Consider the following 16,959-nt stretch of genomic DNA (forward strand, 5'->3'; position numbering starts at 1 on the left):
AATTATAAAAAGGTAAAAAAAAAAGGAGAAGATGAATAGAAAAAAGAGATGATGATGATGATGACGATGACGAAGAAAAGGAGGAGGATGTAAAACAAGAAGAAAAAGAAGAAGATAATGATGATGTGGAGGAGGAAGAGGAAGGAGAATTTTGAATTGTGTAAAATTTATCAGAAAAATAATAGCAAAATATCTTAATTGTAACACAAAAATTTTTTATTTTGACACCAAAATTTTTTAACTGTAACATAAAAATATGATGTACTTTCTTATCGTGTGATATTTAATTAAGAAAAAGATGAGAATGATGATAGTGATGATAATAAAGGAACAAGAGAAAAGAAATATAAATCAAATGAAAAAAGAGATGGAAGAAAGAATAAAGACCCAATTCGGTCCTTGTCCATTTTCACGAAAGATAACGTGATATATGTCTAAAAAAACGGACGCGGTCCTCAGCTTTTTTATTTTGGGATAATACGATTTATCTGTTAAAAATATTGTTAAATAATAACAAAAATTAATTTTGTGGGGGGTTTTATTTGTATTTTGTGGGGGTTTTAAACTCCACAAAATTCTTTTGAACAATATAATCAATTACTACCACTACTACCACTACTTTTTTCATCCTCACTATTATCACTTCTACTTCTATTATTTTTATTGTGTAACCATACTTTATCATTATCATTATTTCCTCTATCGTCATCATCACCAATATCAATATTATCAACATTAAAGTTCTCTTCTTTCATTTTTTATTCGATGTTATTTTTTTCGGGTTAAATACGATTTTGGTCTCTAAAGTAGGGGCTAAAAATTTTTTTCGTCCTTAACCTTTTTTTACTTACAAAATCGTCCCAAAGATTTAACTTAGTTCTAAAATTGTCATTTTTACTAAATTTTTAATTTTTATTCCGAAAATAACCTTAACTAAAAAAAGAAAAAAAAAAAGAGAAAAAGGGTAACCGGGGAAGGGGGAAGGATATCACCCACCGGGGGGGAGAGAAGGGAAAGGGCCACCGCCGTTGCTCCTCGCTGCCGCCACTCCTGCTCCTCGTCGTTCGCTATTTCTCCTTGCCCTCGCCGTCGTTGTCGCCTCGCAGCGCCGCGACTTGCGCCCTAACCTCACTGCAACTCGCCCTCGCCTCGCCGCAACGCGTCTGGCCGCGCCCTCGTGTTTTTTTCATCGTCGTCCAAGAGGTGGTGGTGGTAGTCGTGTGCGAAATTTGCAACAAAGATTTTCAGAGGGATTTTCGGTAATTATATTTATGGATTTTCGGTTTTTGTAATTGAAGATGAATTTATGGATTTCTGATTATTGTAATTACATCTGAGTTTTGTTAATGAAAGAGGAAGAATTTTAGTTCTGAGTTTTGTCAATGGTTCTGAGTTTTGACAATGATGATGATGATTTTCTTGTTTTTCTGAGTTCTGAGTTCTGCATTTGGGTTCTTATTTTTCTGAGTTCTTGACGATGATGATGATGATTTTCTGGGTTCTTGTTTTAGTCCATTATTGTTATTCTTCTACTTCTAGTAGCTTTTGTTGTTGTTCTTCTTCTGATTTCATTATCCATTGTTGTTGTTGTGCTTCTGATTGTTGTTTCATTGGTGTTGCATCTGCTTCTGCTTCAACTTCTAGTTCAGCTTTAGCTTCAGCTTTAGGTTCTGTTTTTGTTGATTTTGGAGAAGAAGGGGGAAGGATATTTTCGTCCGAAGGACAATTTTAAAATTAAATTAAACCTTAGGGATGATTTGTAAACAAAAAAATTAGGGACGAAAAAAATTTTTAGCCCCTACCTTAGGTACTAAAATTGTACTTAACCCCATTTTTTTTCTTTTAAAAAGTATTGTACTACAATTATTTTTTTTACGGCATCATTTTCATCAATGATTTTTCTTCACTTAACCATTATTGGTGAAGGAATTTTTTAAAAACAAACTTATTAATAGCTTGTGCAGAAGATGCCAGAAACTGGAGAGTTGGATAACATCAAAGGGTTTGCAGAGTGAAGGCCTTACCCATCTTAGCCTTCGACAATGGAATGAAGTTAAGTCGTTCCCGAGAGAGGGTTGCCTTCCTGCTTCCCTCCGGTCTCTACAATTGTCGAAATTTTCAAATCTGGAGACGCTAGACTACAAGGGCCTTCTCCAACTCACCTCCCTCCAACAATTAACAATTGGATTCTGTCCAAAGCTGGAGAATATCACACAACAAAACCTGCCTGCCTCCATATTGAAACTCATCATCAAGGGAGAATGTCCATTGAGGAGTAAGCTGGAAGAGATGAACGACCCCCGGATTCAATTCCAAACAGGTAATTGTTTTTGCTCTCATCTTTCCTAAACTCACTGCACGCTCTCCAATTACAATGCTAATTAATTGTTACCATCAAACATTTTCATTCCCGTGTTAATACATCAAAACTGTTTTTAAACTCATTCTTAGCCATTTCCATGTACTGTTTCACCCACAAGGTTTTTTTTTAATAATTTTTAAAAAAAAAAGAAAACAAAAAACTATTACAGCTTACAGGTGGAAATTTTTCCAATTTTGTTAAATATAATAAATTAGATGCTTAGAAAAAAGAAAAAACAAAAATGTAATCTTTTTCATGATCTTGTCTTTATCGCTTACAGTATTTGTATGCTTGATTGCAGGGTGGTTCAGGTTAGGAGTCAGACGCAGATTATGAGTCGTCTTGATTCTGATTTCCCACTTTTTGTGCACCATGCAAGGATTTTGTCTAATGTACATGGAAGATGTCAAGACAAAAAATGAGTCATGAATGGTGTTTAAGAAAATTGTCCCCTAGCAAGCCTAATAGATTAGAATATAAGATTATCAAGAATATTACAAATGTTTTGAATAAATTTACAGTTTCTAGAATAAATAATTATATATTTTTAACAAAAAATAAAATAAATAAATAGGGTTAAGTATAATTTTGGTCCCTAAGGTAGGGGTTGAAAATTTTTTTCGTCCCCAAACTTTTTTTTGCTACAAAATGATCCCGAAGGTTTTACTTAGTTTTAAAATCGTCATTTTTACTAAATTTTTAATTTTTATTCCGAAAATACCCCTAACTAAAAAAAGAAAAAAAAAAAGAGAAAAAGGGTAACCGGGGAAGGGGGAAGGATATCACCCACCGGGGGGGAGAGAAGGGAAAGGGCCACCGCCGTTGCTCCTCGCTGCCGCCACTCCTGCTCCTCGTCGTTCGCTATTTCTCCTTGCCCTCGCCGTCGTTGTCGCCTCGCAGCGCCGCGACTTGCGCCCTAACCTCACTGCAACTCGCCCTCGCCTCGCCGCAACGCGTCTGGCCGCGCCCTCGTGTTTTTTTCATCGTCGTCCAAGAGGTGGTGGTGGTAGTCGTGTGCGAAATTTGCAACAAAGATTTTCAGAGGGATTTTCGGTAATTATATTTATGGATTTTCGGTTTTTGTAATTGAAGATGAATTTATGGATTTCTGATTATTGTAATTACATCTGAGTTTTGTTAATGAAAGAGGAAGAATTTTAGTTCTGAGTTTTGTCAATGGTTCTGAGTTTTGACAATGATGATGATGATTTTCTTGTTTTTCTGAGTTCTGAGTTCTGCATTTGGGTTCTTATTTTTCTGAGTTCTTGACGATGATGATGATGATTTTCTGGGTTCTTGTTTTAGTCCATTATTGTTATTCTTCTACTTCTAGTAGCTTTTGTTGTTGTTCTTCTTCTGATTTCATTATCCATTGTTGTTGTTGTGCTTCTGATTGTTGTTTCATTGGTGTTGCATCTGCTTCTGCTTCAACTTCTAGTTCAGCTTTAGCTTCAGCTTTAGGTTCTGTTTTTGTTGATTTTGGAGAAGAAGGGGGAAGGATATTTTCGTCCGAAGGACAATTTTAAAATTAAATTAAACCTTAGGGATGATTTGTAAACAAAAAAATTAGGGACGAAAAAAATTTTTAGCCCCTACCTTAGGTACTAAAATTGTACTTAACCCCATTTTTTTTCTTTTAAAAAGTATTGTACTACAATTATTTTTTTTACGGCATCATTTTCATCAATGATTTTTCTTCACTTAACCATTATTGGTGAAGGAATTTTTTAAAAACAAACTTATTAATAGCTTGTGGGGGTTTAAAACTTCCATAAAATATAAATAAAATCCCTACAAAACTAATTTTTATTATTATTTAATGAATTTTTTAACAGAAAAATCATATTATCTCAAAATAAAAAGGTTGAAGGTTGAAATATCCATTTTTTTTTGGTAGGAATCGCTTTATTCTTTGTGAGAATGGACAATGACCGAATTTTACTTGCGAAATAAATAATGACAACAATATCAAAAGAAAAAAAAATGAAGAAAAAGAAAGAAGAGAAGGAGTTACAAAAATGTATAAGGAAGAAGAAGAAAAAACACGCTTAAAGATGAAGAAATACATACACAATAAATAGTACATAATATAAAAAATATTTATAACAATTTGATCGAACTTGATTGGTCGCTGATGGTTTTTTGCTCAATCAAATCATGCTGTCAAAATAAAGTCCATAGTTGAAAAGGTAGTTTTCGTTGCTGAAAGGTTGTGTTTAGTTTTGGCTTTTGGGAATTCTCAATTCTTGGTCTCACCCTTTTCTCCTAATTTCGCAGCGTAATCATTAAACACTGAAATTTGTTCTCCACCCAAGAGATACAAAGAGGAAAGCAAGGAATAAGAGGGATAGAGTGGAACCTACTCTTCCTACACTCAGTAAGCAACAGAATTAGTTAGGAATAACAAGAAGGTTTTCGTAAACGGCTAAACTCAACTTCACTGTTCACTCTCGCTTCTCTCCTTTGTACCCTTCCAATCTTCCATTTTCCTCTTACTTCAACTTCCAACTTTCCCTTTAATAATTAACTAATTAATTAATTGATTGATTGATTATTAGTTAATTAATGACGGATCAAATAGTTTCTTCTCCTCTAATTCCTCCTTCATCTATCACCCACTCTTCCGCCATCGACCTTGAAGCCGGTTCCTCCGAACAAATCCAATGCCGGATTTGTCTCGAAACAGATGGTAATTTTGCCCTTTCCATTCTCTTTTTTCTGTTTAAATGTTTCTAATTTCCAGCTTAGGGATTCGATCACCTGTTCTGAGCTTGTTCCACGATTCTACTCTATTTGTGATTTTTTTCCGAGTGGATAAATGCATTTGCTTTAGTTTGAAATAAACAACATTTTATCTCAATTTGAGCTTGAACTATTTATATCGAGCTATTACTTGTATAATTCTAGCTGTAGTTCTTAGTTTTTTAGTTGTTACTCTGAATTCTTAGCTCAGTTTACTGATACTTGAATTTATTGCAATTCCCTAGTATATGAATTTGTGAATACTTATTATTTAGCTTAACATTTAGATTATCATGGTTCATGATATATCCTACCAGTTACTATCTGCCTGTTTTACAAATATATTTAGTTAATTTTACTTTTAATTCATCCCAGGCAGAGATTTCATTGCTCCTTGCAAATGCAAAGGTACATCAAAATATGTACATCGAGAGTGTTTGGATCACTGGCGTGCGGTTAAGGTATGGATGCCGTCTATATTTAAGTTTCAATGGTTTGTATACTATCGCAATATCAATCTATATACTGTTTGCATAGGGTAACAATTATGTGGTTCATAAGTGATGAATATGATTACTAGCTAAGGGTTGCCAACTTATATGTGACAATAAGCGGATGCCACTTTTATTGATATGAATACTTTTCATTCTTAGAAAGTTGTTTTCTGGTTAGGAATCTAATCATTGTAAAATTTATACACATTGTTATGAAAAGGTTTTATGTGCTTGCTTAGTTCTTGTTAGGTAGTTAGGCTTCACAATTTAGTTTTATGGCTCATGCTATATGTATCCTCTGCTTTGCAAACTTACTTTTGGAATCTCCTGCCATGTACATATTTTTGAATTCCTCAATATCAAAGTGTGCTTATCCTTGTAGTTCTGTAAGACACATTCTTCTGAGTTTATTGGTCAATTCTTGCAGGAAGGGTTTGCATTTGCTCATTGCACTACTTGCAAGGCACCTTATCATTTGCGTGTTCATGGTGCTGCAGATAGGAAATGGCGTACCTTGAAATTTCGGTTTTTTGTCACCAGAGACATTTTGTTTATATTTCTGGCAGTTCAGCTTGTAGGTGAATTGTTTCCATCTTCGTAGCCATGTTGATGCCTTTTGTAATAATTTGTTAATTGCTCAGATGTTCTGATTCTACATGGCTGCCTGTGGCTCTGTATTTCCTTTTTCTGCAGGTCATTGCTTCATTGGCATATTTGGTTTATCTAATAGATGGTTACCAGCAGTACTGGCTTCGTCTTGTTTGGGGTTTTGATAGTGAGCCAAGCTTTTACTACATATGTGGTAAATAATTATTAAGTTGTGCAGTAGTTATCCAAATGCTTATACCAAGAATTGATGTTCTTGTTTATTTTGGTGATGATGGCTTGATGTTTTTTTCCCCCTATAAAAATAATGCTGATTTATTAGTTCTTATTACGTGCTGGTTTGGTCGTTTATTTCCTTTTGGTCCTTTTGAATGTAGGAGCCCTCTTGTTTTTTGTATTGCTTGGCCTATCAGGATGCTTCATTACTTGTTATGATCGAAGAGTTCGCAATGACTTGGCACAGCCTTGTCGAGAAATCTGTCTTTGTTGCTGCCATCCTGGGTAGTTCCCACTTCCTCTGCCTTTACCTATATATTGAGTCTTGTGATGTTAAAACTTAAAACACACCATTATACACTAAACATCTGCCTGAGGCATCATAGGTTTTCTTTCAAATTCTTTATTGCAAAATCCATGGTTCAAGAGTACTGTATAAGACTTAATCGGCGCTATGTTGGATACCTTTCTTTCACTAAGAAGGAATGCTTGTAAACTATAGCTTTCTTAAAATACATATCAGTGAAGCTGTCAAGTGATGCATCCTTGGACCTGCTAAATGTAGACTGTATGCTGGGACAAGAAGTTCAGAACGGTAGTGACTGAGGCTGATTTTATTTTCGTTTCTGTCATTGCAGAGTCTGCGCAGACTGCCATTTACCGGGGACACTTTGCATGTGGACTGATTGCACTGCATGCTTTGAGAGTTGCGGAACGATGGCAACTGAATGTGGAAGTTGCATGGGAGGTGCTGGAGAAGCAGGGCTGCCATTACTATTCATAATGGCTTTGATTTTTCTCGGACTCTTTACTCTAATTGGGATATTTTACAGTGTATTAGTGGCTACCATGATAGGACAACGAATATGGCAGCGTCATTATCATATACTTGCAAAAAGGATGCTTACAAAGGTGCCATTCACTTTCTTTCTTTTTGTTTATTTTTACAGTTCAACGAACTGTCAATTATTGATACATTGCGGTTGCTAAGTCAACTTAATTACCTTACTGATATAGTAACCGAAAAGGAATGTTTTCTTTTTTAAAAAAGAGAGAAGAAACTCACTGATCTATGCAACTAGTGTAGCTACATAGGGATTTATCTCCAAATTGCTACAATATGTGGTGGTAGGCTTTTTCTCTTTGCATAGCATGTAAATCTGAGATTGTGGTTTCATATTTTATTATGGTAGGAATAGCCAATACTCTCAATGCAGATTCCTTTCTTCTTGCCTCCATTTTACATGGTGATGTAAATTTGGCAGCGACAGTTTTACAGTGCAAACTTATGACGCACAAACTGCCGAAACTTCTAGCCACTTCTAGATTCTAGTAGTGGCTTTTAATACTGGTTTTCCCATGTATGAAGTTAACTTCATTTGTAACTTTTACTTTTTTCTTCCCCTGTTCATAAGTTAACTGCATCTTTAATCCTTACTTAAAAAGTACTCCCAAATAACCAGACATCATCTTGAAATTCTTGATAAGGCAAGTTTCTGCTTATTATCGCAGGAGTATGTCGTTGAGGATATCGACGGAGAGGTGTCACGGTCTGACTGGTCTCCTCCATCTCTCCCACTGGAACATGTTCAACAGCTGAAATCACTGGGTCTTTTATGAGTTTGAATTTTGAAGATGGATCTACCTGCTCAGAAAAATGACCGTAGAGTCGAGATTGACAATGGGTTTTGGTAATTTGGTCTTCTATCAGGGTGCTACAGGATTGATCTAATGTGAATTATAGTCACTCAACTGAGTTTGGTTAGATTTGTATGGTTGTGGTGATATATTGAAATTGGAGAGCTGCTGTTCCGTCTACAAATGTAAATAAAATAATAAATAGTCGCTAGTTTTGAGATAACGCCAGTCCATCTTCATACGAAGATGTGCGGTGAAGTAACGACACATAGTCATTCATACGGCCAACTTAGTGCATGGTTGACAAAGTCACAGGGAGTAGTTGAAACTTGGGGACCGATTAAATGCTCCTTACAACTTTTGGGGTATTGAAACTCTATAAATAAAGTAAGTAACAAAGTTGTATTTTATTTGTTTTATCATTATTATTTGCATTTATTTTTGTGTTGGGCTACTGGGCTAGTTGTGGGATAAAAAAAATCTGGGCTATTATTAAATCAGATTATATTATTTTATTTTGATTTGATATTAGATTATCATAAATTAAAAAAAAAATGAAAAGAAAAAAAAATATTTTTTTAGAATTAAGATGAAAAGACTAAAATATCCTTTTAAGATTATTGTTGTTTAATTAAATTATAATGTTAAAATTCAAATTTAATTTAAAAAAGATTACGATACACTTTTAGATCATTTTAAAATGACAAAAATACTAGTTATACAATCAAGGTTGTTTTATTAATTTAAAAGAAGAAATTTGTATTTGGTTTTAATAGATCCAAATACATTATTTAGTATTCATTTTAAGGTTAAACTTACAAATTTACAAACTTCGTCCTATTTATGTCCCTAACTTTTCAAAATCATTTCAATTTTGTCTCGTCGTCAATTCTGTTAACAGATCCCTAATGGCAGGACAACATTAAGCTAATTTTAAAACGTTAGGGACTTAAATATGATATTTTAAAATAAATATAAAGGATTTTTTAATTTAAAGCAGAAGAGGTAAAATAAATATAAAGAAAATAATAAAAATTTTAACTGCAAAAAACTAATTTAAAAATAAAAATATACGGAGTATTAATTCATTAAATAATTAAAAATTTTATACACGATTGATTCACCAAACTATTAGGAAGTATTGAAGTGAGATTTGAGAAAGAGAGTTACGAGGTAAAATAAATATAAATAATTTTTTAATTTAAAGCAGAAGAGGTAAAATAAATATAAAGAAAATAATAGAAATTTTAACCGTAAAAAACTAATTTAAAAATAAAAATATATGGAGTATTGATTCATTAAATAATTAAAAATTTTATTGACTGTTGATTTACCAAACTATTAAGGAGTATTGTAAACGTAATCGTATTAAAAATAATATGACTATATAAATTTTTTAATTTATAATTAATAATTTTAAATAGTTATTTTTTTAAATCGAATAAATATAATTAATCATATAAATATAATAATATGAATACGTTTATTTTTATTAAATTAAATTAAGTTATTAATTAAATTATATTTATTTAAATTTTAATTTAAAAATTTTATAATTTTAAATTATGTGAATAAAATTAGATTAAATAAAAAAAAATATACCAGTACGATTTAGATCGTACTGTAATGAGTTTATGAAATTCTAAAATAAAATAAATCTTAAAAGATAAAAATAAAAAAATTGTGATGGAAAACAATAATTTTTTATTTTATTTCAATAAAAAAAATTAACACTAATAAAACTCTAATTAAAAAAAAACGTTGCTTAATAAGTAAAGATGGGAGATTAATATTTTATGATTATTTTATGATTTTTATTTCAAAGTATAATTTTATGTTAGTGTTAATTTTTTAAATATTAACTTTTTAAAAAAATATAATTTGTTGGCATTAATTGTTTGATGATGTTATCAATATATAATAAAAGCTCTATTAATAGAATACCTGTTAGAAAATTGTGCCAACACACATTACAATATTGGTAATGTAAAGGAGTTTTCAAAACTCCAAACATTAGGGGAGTATTGTAACATCCACCTTGAAATTTGAATGTATAGTAGTACTCTTTCGGTTCCAAGTGAATGTATAAACAAGTGTTGAAAATTCGAATATCGCTTTATGCATGCAGCAATCCATTGGCAATGGAGTTCCGTTCTGCGGCGGATTAATCCTTGAAGAGTAAATTATGATTGGATAATCACATTTTACAGTTGCGTCTTACATCCCCTAATCCTGCTCCTGCAACTCAAGTGGATGTATACTTTAATTATTAATATACTATATACTATATTTATTGTTTTGAGAGTTACCTGAAACGTTGATTTGGACCTAAACGTGAGGTCCAGACTCCTTATGAGGTAGTGTCCAACTTGTTCTCGTACCGAGGTACCGCTGTACGAGTTCCTTGTGAGGAGGTGGGAAGTGGTACCTACAAGAGACTCCGATACTTAAGTTAGCATTTTGGCAGGCTATTAGTAGATTAGAATGTGAATATACCTGAGAAGTGTCAGTGTATTTATAGTAGAGTTGATAATCACCTTTTGGAGTTGTTCCACCTTTATCGATGGATAACCGTTTTCTTTATCTTGGGAGTTTGTTGGAATCTATCTTTTAGTGAAGATAGAGATAGTGGGAGAGATTTTGGGAGACAGTTACTTATTTGGATAAGTAAAATTAGATCTTCTTATTGTGTCTGATCTCTTAGGAGGTCGGGTAGGTGGGAGATCGAACGATTTCTGTAGGTTGGGCTTTATTCATTTTGGGTCTGGCTAAATTGTGGGCCATCAGTGTATGAATAGTGCCCCTGCTTGAGGTCGAGCTTTACAAAGTCGGTCTTGAGCAATTAGATGACCAAATCGAAATGTTGAGCTGTGGAGAAGTTGTTTAGTAGTTTTGAGGTCTGAAACCAAGGAGGTCGGTCGACTTAACATGATTTGAATGATGTAACGTTTTCGTAACGTCACTCCGTAACTGTTTGTGCGCTTTTTCATGTGCTATCATTTTGTTGTAATGTAGTTGTTACTTTCTTAAAAGTTGTCGTTTGGTAACCTGATACTACAAGTCGTTTTCACATTCTGTGCGACTTGCTCTCTTTATACGATTTATTTTTGGCCAAGTCTTTTGTTTCTAGAATTAATTTGTACAACTCGTTCTTTCTGAGCTATTTAAGACTTGTAGGCTCTGTATGACTGGTTTTAGAACATGTTGCTTAACCAGAGAATATTTCTTGTCCTAGTTTCGTACAACTCGTTCAGATTGAGTTGTTTTGAGGATGCATGACTTGTTTTAATACAAATTACCTTTCTAAAACTTATTCTGATTTTGTACAACTCATTTTATACCGAGCTATTTTGTAAATTTGTTGCACGACTTTGTTTTTGGTACAAATCACTTATTTTGAGACATGATTATTTCTTGATCGGATTTCATGCAACTCGTTTAGTTTGAGTTGTTTTGCGACTTAATGATTTGTTATAATACAAATCATTTTTTGAAACTTATAGTTCTGATTTCTTACGATTTGTTTTGATACAAATCGTTTATTTTAAAACTTGTAATTTTTTTAGTATAACATCATTTAGCTTGTTCAATACGAGTAGTTTTAAGGTTTTACTATTTATTTCATTTCAAATCGTTTAATTAAAACGTGGTTATTTCTTGATCTGATCTCATACAATTCGTTCAAATTCGAGCTGTTTTTAGGACTTCATAACTTGTTTTAAGTACAACTTGTTTAGTTTGAGTCCTTTTAAAGTATCAGATTATCTTTATAGCCATCGGATTTCGTTGCTTTATCCATCGTGCCCCTGTTTGAAATCGAGCTTTATGAAGTCGGAGTCGAACAATCAAGCAGATCAGATTATCGAATGAAACCTTTCAATGATTTGTTCAGCTCGTTCATTCCAAGTTTTTTATAGATGACTTATTTTTTTATACAAGTCACTTTTTTGAAGCACAACTCGTTATATATCAAGTCGTTTTGTGCGATTCGTTTTGATAAAAATTGCTTAGATAATATGGATATTTTTTACTCAATTTCGTTCAACTCACGAGCTTGAGTTATTTTAAATCATCAAGTCGTATTATAATCATTGGATACCAATTTGAACCTCATCGCTTTATCTGAGCAACCATTAAAAAGGCCGGCTCGTGATTTTCGCGCTTTGTCGAGTATAAATTGGCGCCTTAGGTGAAAGGATTATATGCTTATTCCTCTCCTTTCTAATTTTTACAAGGGTGTTATCCTTGTGTATGATACAGTTCATTTTATCCAAGTTATTTTAATTAGAGGATTGTTTCGCTTTTGTTCAAAAAATTTACAATCCTTTCTTTCCTTTTCAACTGGTTTCTGTACGAGTCGTTTGGTTGAATGATTGTTTTTCTTGTCATTTTTGTTTTTACCCTTTTGATTTTTTACAACTCATTTTATATCAAGTTGTTTCAATTTTGTTTTAGTGATTTATTTTGATACAAATCACTTTTTAATACTTTGCCTTAATGATTTGTTTTGATACAAATCACTTTTAAAGCTTTGCTCTCAGGTTGACACAACTTGTGCTTGATACAAGTTCGTTGAAAATATGATTGACTGGTACAACTCGTTTAAACCAAGTTGTCCTTATGTTGTGATGGATACTAGAACAAGTTTTCTTTGGACAACTTGTTTTTGTGAAGTTCGTTCATTTTATACGACTTGTCTTTAATGCAGGTCGTTTATTTTTGGAACTTGTAGAGATGAGCTCGTTGGCTTGGAATTTTGTATGATTTATTTGTTACTCATGTGGGTCGAGTTGTTAAATCTTATTTATGCCTTAAGGGGCATATTTAGTTAAGTTACTTTTGCGACTTATTCTAAACACAACTTTTTCAACCCGTTTGGCCCGAGCTGATTCGAGGTGTTTTTTCCAATTTGCGTATGTAACTTCTTTCCACCAATTGGTTCCTTGTCGCTTTATCCGAGCAACCTCTATAGGGTGGGCTTGTGATTTTTGTGGTTTGTCGATCTTCAATTGGTATGTTTTAATTATAGAAAAATAATTTTCATAAGAAATTGTAGTATCTCTTTATATTGGAGGCGTGTCGCGACCTGGGCAATTCTTCACCCTTGAGGTCGACACTTTGTAGTAGCCATTTTTCTAAGACTTCAGTAATCTTGTAGGGTCCTATTCAGTTTGCTGTCAGCTTTTCTTTGTCTTACCTCGGTAGCCCGATATTATTACTTATCAGGATGAGGTCTTTTTTGGCGAGTCTTGTCGTACCTCGTAGTCATCCTTTGTCTCAAAACCTTTTTCTTATTCGAGTTTTCTCTCGGATTCCTAGAAGGAGGTCAAACTCTTCTTTTTAAGCTTGAATGTTACCAACTTCATTGTAGAATTTCTCAAAGCCTCTTCTCTTATCTGAGTTTGCTTTTAGAATTTTGAAAGTAGGTCAAGTTCTTCTTTAGTGCTCCGACTTTATTGTTGAATGTTGTCCTTGGTTATTCTTTATTTATGTTGATGGAAATCATGGCTTCTATGCCGTATGCATGTTTGAAAGTGGAATTCTTCAGTGGTAGTAAAGGAAGATTTTTCAGTAGTAGTTTGAGTCATTCCATTTGCTTATAGCATTTGTGTGAGTTCTGAAAAGTTGGTCAGTAGAAGTCAGCTCGTAACACCTTCTTGCTGGTGACTTGCCCCCAGATGAATTCCATAGATTTCATTGTGGGTTTCATCCAGAACCTTTTGTATTCTAAGTCGGGACGCAATTTGATAGAGGTGTTGAGATTTCTCTTTTATAGAGAATATTACAAACTAAGGTGTAGTGCTGAGCTTCTTTCATTAATATCCTTGCCTTCCTTTACTCTTGAGAAAGGATGTTAAATTTAGTATATTCAATGCTTGGATTATCCATCCCTAGATTGTGAAGATGTCCGTCTTGTTGGCTTCTTTTGATATTGAAGGTGACTGTGGTGTTTGTTGGACCAGGATTTTATTATTGTCCCAGGCTTTGTACTGGCTAGTTTGGAGAAGGCATTAGCTCGGCCATCCTGCTCTCAGCTTATATGCTTGACCTTTCCTTTTTCATTCTTGAGGATGATGTCTGGCCCACTTCCAGCTTTGTTTGATGATCCACCTTCCAGTCGTGGAGCTCCCTTTTTGCTCATCGGTATATTCCGCAAGGAAGTCAGCCAAGTATTGCAACTTGATGACCGTCCAAGTTTCATACTTCAGATAGAATTCAGACAACTCCACAACCCACCGTAGCATCTGCCCTACAATATCCATTTTTTTGGAAGATATGCTTCATGGTCTGGTTAGCTTGGGCTTTGATAGTGTGAGCTTGAGAGTGGGGTTACAATCTCCGGGATGCCAAGACCAAAGTATATGCAACTTGCTCAATTTTCTGATAATTGAGCTCAGCTCCATGTGGTACTTTATTAGTGAAGTAGACGAGCTTTCACTCGACGTCTTTTTCTTTAAATAGTGTAGAGGCTACTACTTTGTCGACCACAGCTAAATATAGGACAAGCTCTTCTTGCATCTTATGTCGGGTAAGAATTGGAGGCTGAGGCAAGAATTTTACGAATTCTTGGAAGACTTGCTCACATTCTTAGGTCCATGTGAAGTCATGCCTCCTTTCAAGCAGGTCGGGTTAGCTTCAATTCCCCCTTTGGGTGAGCATGAACCCCATAAATTTTTCTACTTCTACGGCAAAGGTGCACTTTATGGGATTTAGCCTCATCCTGTGCTGCCTTATTATTTGGAATACTTCTGTCAAGTCGGATAACAAGTCGTCTTCACTCTTTTCTGAGGAGACTTTAATTGTTCTGACTTCTCCAAGTCCTCTTAACGTGCTCATGCCAATTTAGAGTCCTTATAGACTTTGGTGATCTTTCTTTGTATTTGCACTCCTATCTTCTTTTTCCATCCAGCATCATTGTAGCAATGTATCTATCCAACTGGCTTTCTCAAGCCAGTTTTTCAAATCATGGCACTCATTGGTAGTGTGGTCTTAGATTCGATGGTATTTGTAGTAATCTCGGGACCTGTGTCTCTTATGGTAATGACTTTGATACCTCCTTTATGGAAGCGACTATACTGCGAGGAAGACTTACATTTATGTTGTCTCCAATTTTACTGTACTTGGTTGCGTGATTGTATTTTCTGTGCCAGCAAATCCATCAAACAAAGTCCTTCTACAGGACTTTTTGTAGATTCTGTCATTAAATCTTTAATCAAACCAGTTATTTCTTCTGTTGGAGTAGTAGGAGTCTCGTTTAATCATTTCCTTCTCACATATTTCCTCTTGCCAATTGAGATTTCTTTGAACATTCTTTTCTTCAATTGGCTTTCGAGTTCATTTTGGTTTGCTTTCTACAATGACCTTAGGACGGTGCTTTTTTCTCCCTTGTTTTGGTTGTGGTGTGCTTTTTTCCTAGATGCCATCCATCTTTATTGGTCTACAAACAACCACAAATTCAAAGACAGAATTTTTTTTATATTCATTGGTAGTGATGCAATTTATGAGTAATCAAAGAAAGATGTGCCCCGAGGATCTTTTGATTGGGTTGCATTCAAATTGGCTGATGCTCCATTTTTTGGCATAAGTTGAAAAGAAAGGTTTCATTATTTTTACCAACAATATTTTCTATTCCTCCTTCAATTACTGGCCAATATGTGATATTTTATTTATTTATTTTTCTTCATCAAACCTATGTATTTGGAACATGCAACTGCTCCATTACCATGAGTGAAATTCTTTCCAAGGTTGTAAGTCGGCATAGCACTGACGGATTCCAAGTTTGAGAAGAAGTCAAGTACTATGTCGTTGTCCATTCTATTCCACGAGGAGATTGGAATCATTAGTGTTTGCAACGACAAAGATGGCAGGAAACTCACGTTTTCTTTTCCTTTTTTTTATTTGAAGATGGTGATGAATTTGCAGTTTTCAATCCACCATGGTCAGTGTCTATGAGTGCATTATTCTAGTCTCTGTCATTTGGTATATTTAATCCAAATTAATTGCAGAAGCAGAATCATCATCCCTATTTAATATTCTCTGCTTCAAAAAAGTTTTTATGAGATTTTTGTACCTATAGAAACGGTATCCCAACTTCTTTTTAATATGCTTGCATCTTAGTCATGTCGAGTGGTTGTCTGGCCATCTTGTTGATCATCACCATTTATCAAGGGTTGAGCTCCAGGTCCCGTCAACTTATCAAGGGTTGTTCTCATGTCGAGGTGCCGCCGTCCGAGAGGAGGTGGGGGTAGTACCTGCAAGAGATTCCGATACTTAAGTTAATAAAGACTTTTGGCAAGCTCTTAGTAGATTAAAATGTGAATATACCTGAGAGGTGTTAATGTATTTACAGTAGAGTTGATAACCAAGTAGTTCTACCTTTATTGGTGGATAACCCTTACCTTTGAAATCTATCTTTTAGTAGAGATACAGATAGTTGGAGAGATTTAGAGAGACAATTACTTATTTGGATAAGTAAAATTGGATCTTCTTGTTGTGTCAGGCCTCTTAGGTCAGATAAATAGAAAATCGGATGATGTCTATAAATTAATATTTATTCATTTTAGATCTGACTAAATTGTGAGCCCATCACTTATTAAAAATAGCATTTACTTAGTCAATAATATGATCGCTGTTAGACTAAATAATGAAGCGTAATAGTCATAAAAAAATAATAAAATTTAATAGTCATAAAAAAATAATGAAGCTCAATCAATTTTTAGTTAATCAAATTTGATCCTTTAAATATGAGGTTGTAAGTTGTAAATTCAATTTAATAACTGACTTATCATTTCACAGCGAGAATAATTAAATAATTAAACCGAGTTATAATATCAAATTTGTAGTCATGGATGAAATTAATTAAAAATTAATAGTATATTTGATTTGTATTATTATTTTTTG

At 33.8% G+C, this 16,959-nt stretch overlaps 2 protein-coding genes across 4 annotated transcripts; both read left to right on the top strand.

Annotated features, from left to right (window-relative positions):
* On the top strand, window positions 1,383–2,882 carry LOC107633678 (putative disease resistance protein At3g14460). The gene is made up of 3 exons (XM_016337283.2): window positions 1,383–1,451; window positions 1,927–2,320; window positions 2,664–2,882. The coding sequence occupies exons 1-3, from the start codon at window positions 1,383–1,385 to the stop codon at window positions 2,696–2,698; spliced, it is 498 nt and encodes a 165-aa protein (XP_016192769.1). The 3' UTR covers window positions 2,699–2,882.
* On the top strand, window positions 4,400–8,480 carry LOC107631120. 3 transcript variants are annotated; one of them, XM_016334456.2, is made up of 8 exons: window positions 4,400–4,551; window positions 4,640–5,051; window positions 5,480–5,565; window positions 6,026–6,172; window positions 6,292–6,400; window positions 6,582–6,705; window positions 7,059–7,332; window positions 7,933–8,320. In XM_016334456.2, the coding sequence occupies exons 2-8, from the start codon at window positions 4,928–4,930 to the stop codon at window positions 8,038–8,040; spliced, it is 972 nt and encodes a 323-aa protein (XP_016189942.1). In that variant the 5' UTR covers window positions 4,400–4,551; window positions 4,640–4,927; the 3' UTR covers window positions 8,041–8,320. The 3 variants fall into 3 exon arrangements, with proteins under 3 accessions (XP_016189942.1, XP_020975031.1, XP_016189943.1); XM_021119372.1 differs by lacking the exon at window positions 4,400–4,551 and having other exon boundaries at window positions 4,559–4,827; window positions 4,921–5,051; XM_016334457.2 differs by lacking the exon at window positions 4,400–4,551 and having other exon boundaries at window positions 4,559–5,051; window positions 7,933–8,480.

Source organism: Arachis ipaensis, chromosome B03, assembly GCF_000816755.2.
Source record: "Arachis ipaensis cultivar K30076 chromosome B03, Araip1.1, whole genome shotgun sequence".
Lineage (NCBI taxonomy): Eukaryota > Viridiplantae > Streptophyta > Magnoliopsida > Fabales > Fabaceae > Arachis > Arachis ipaensis.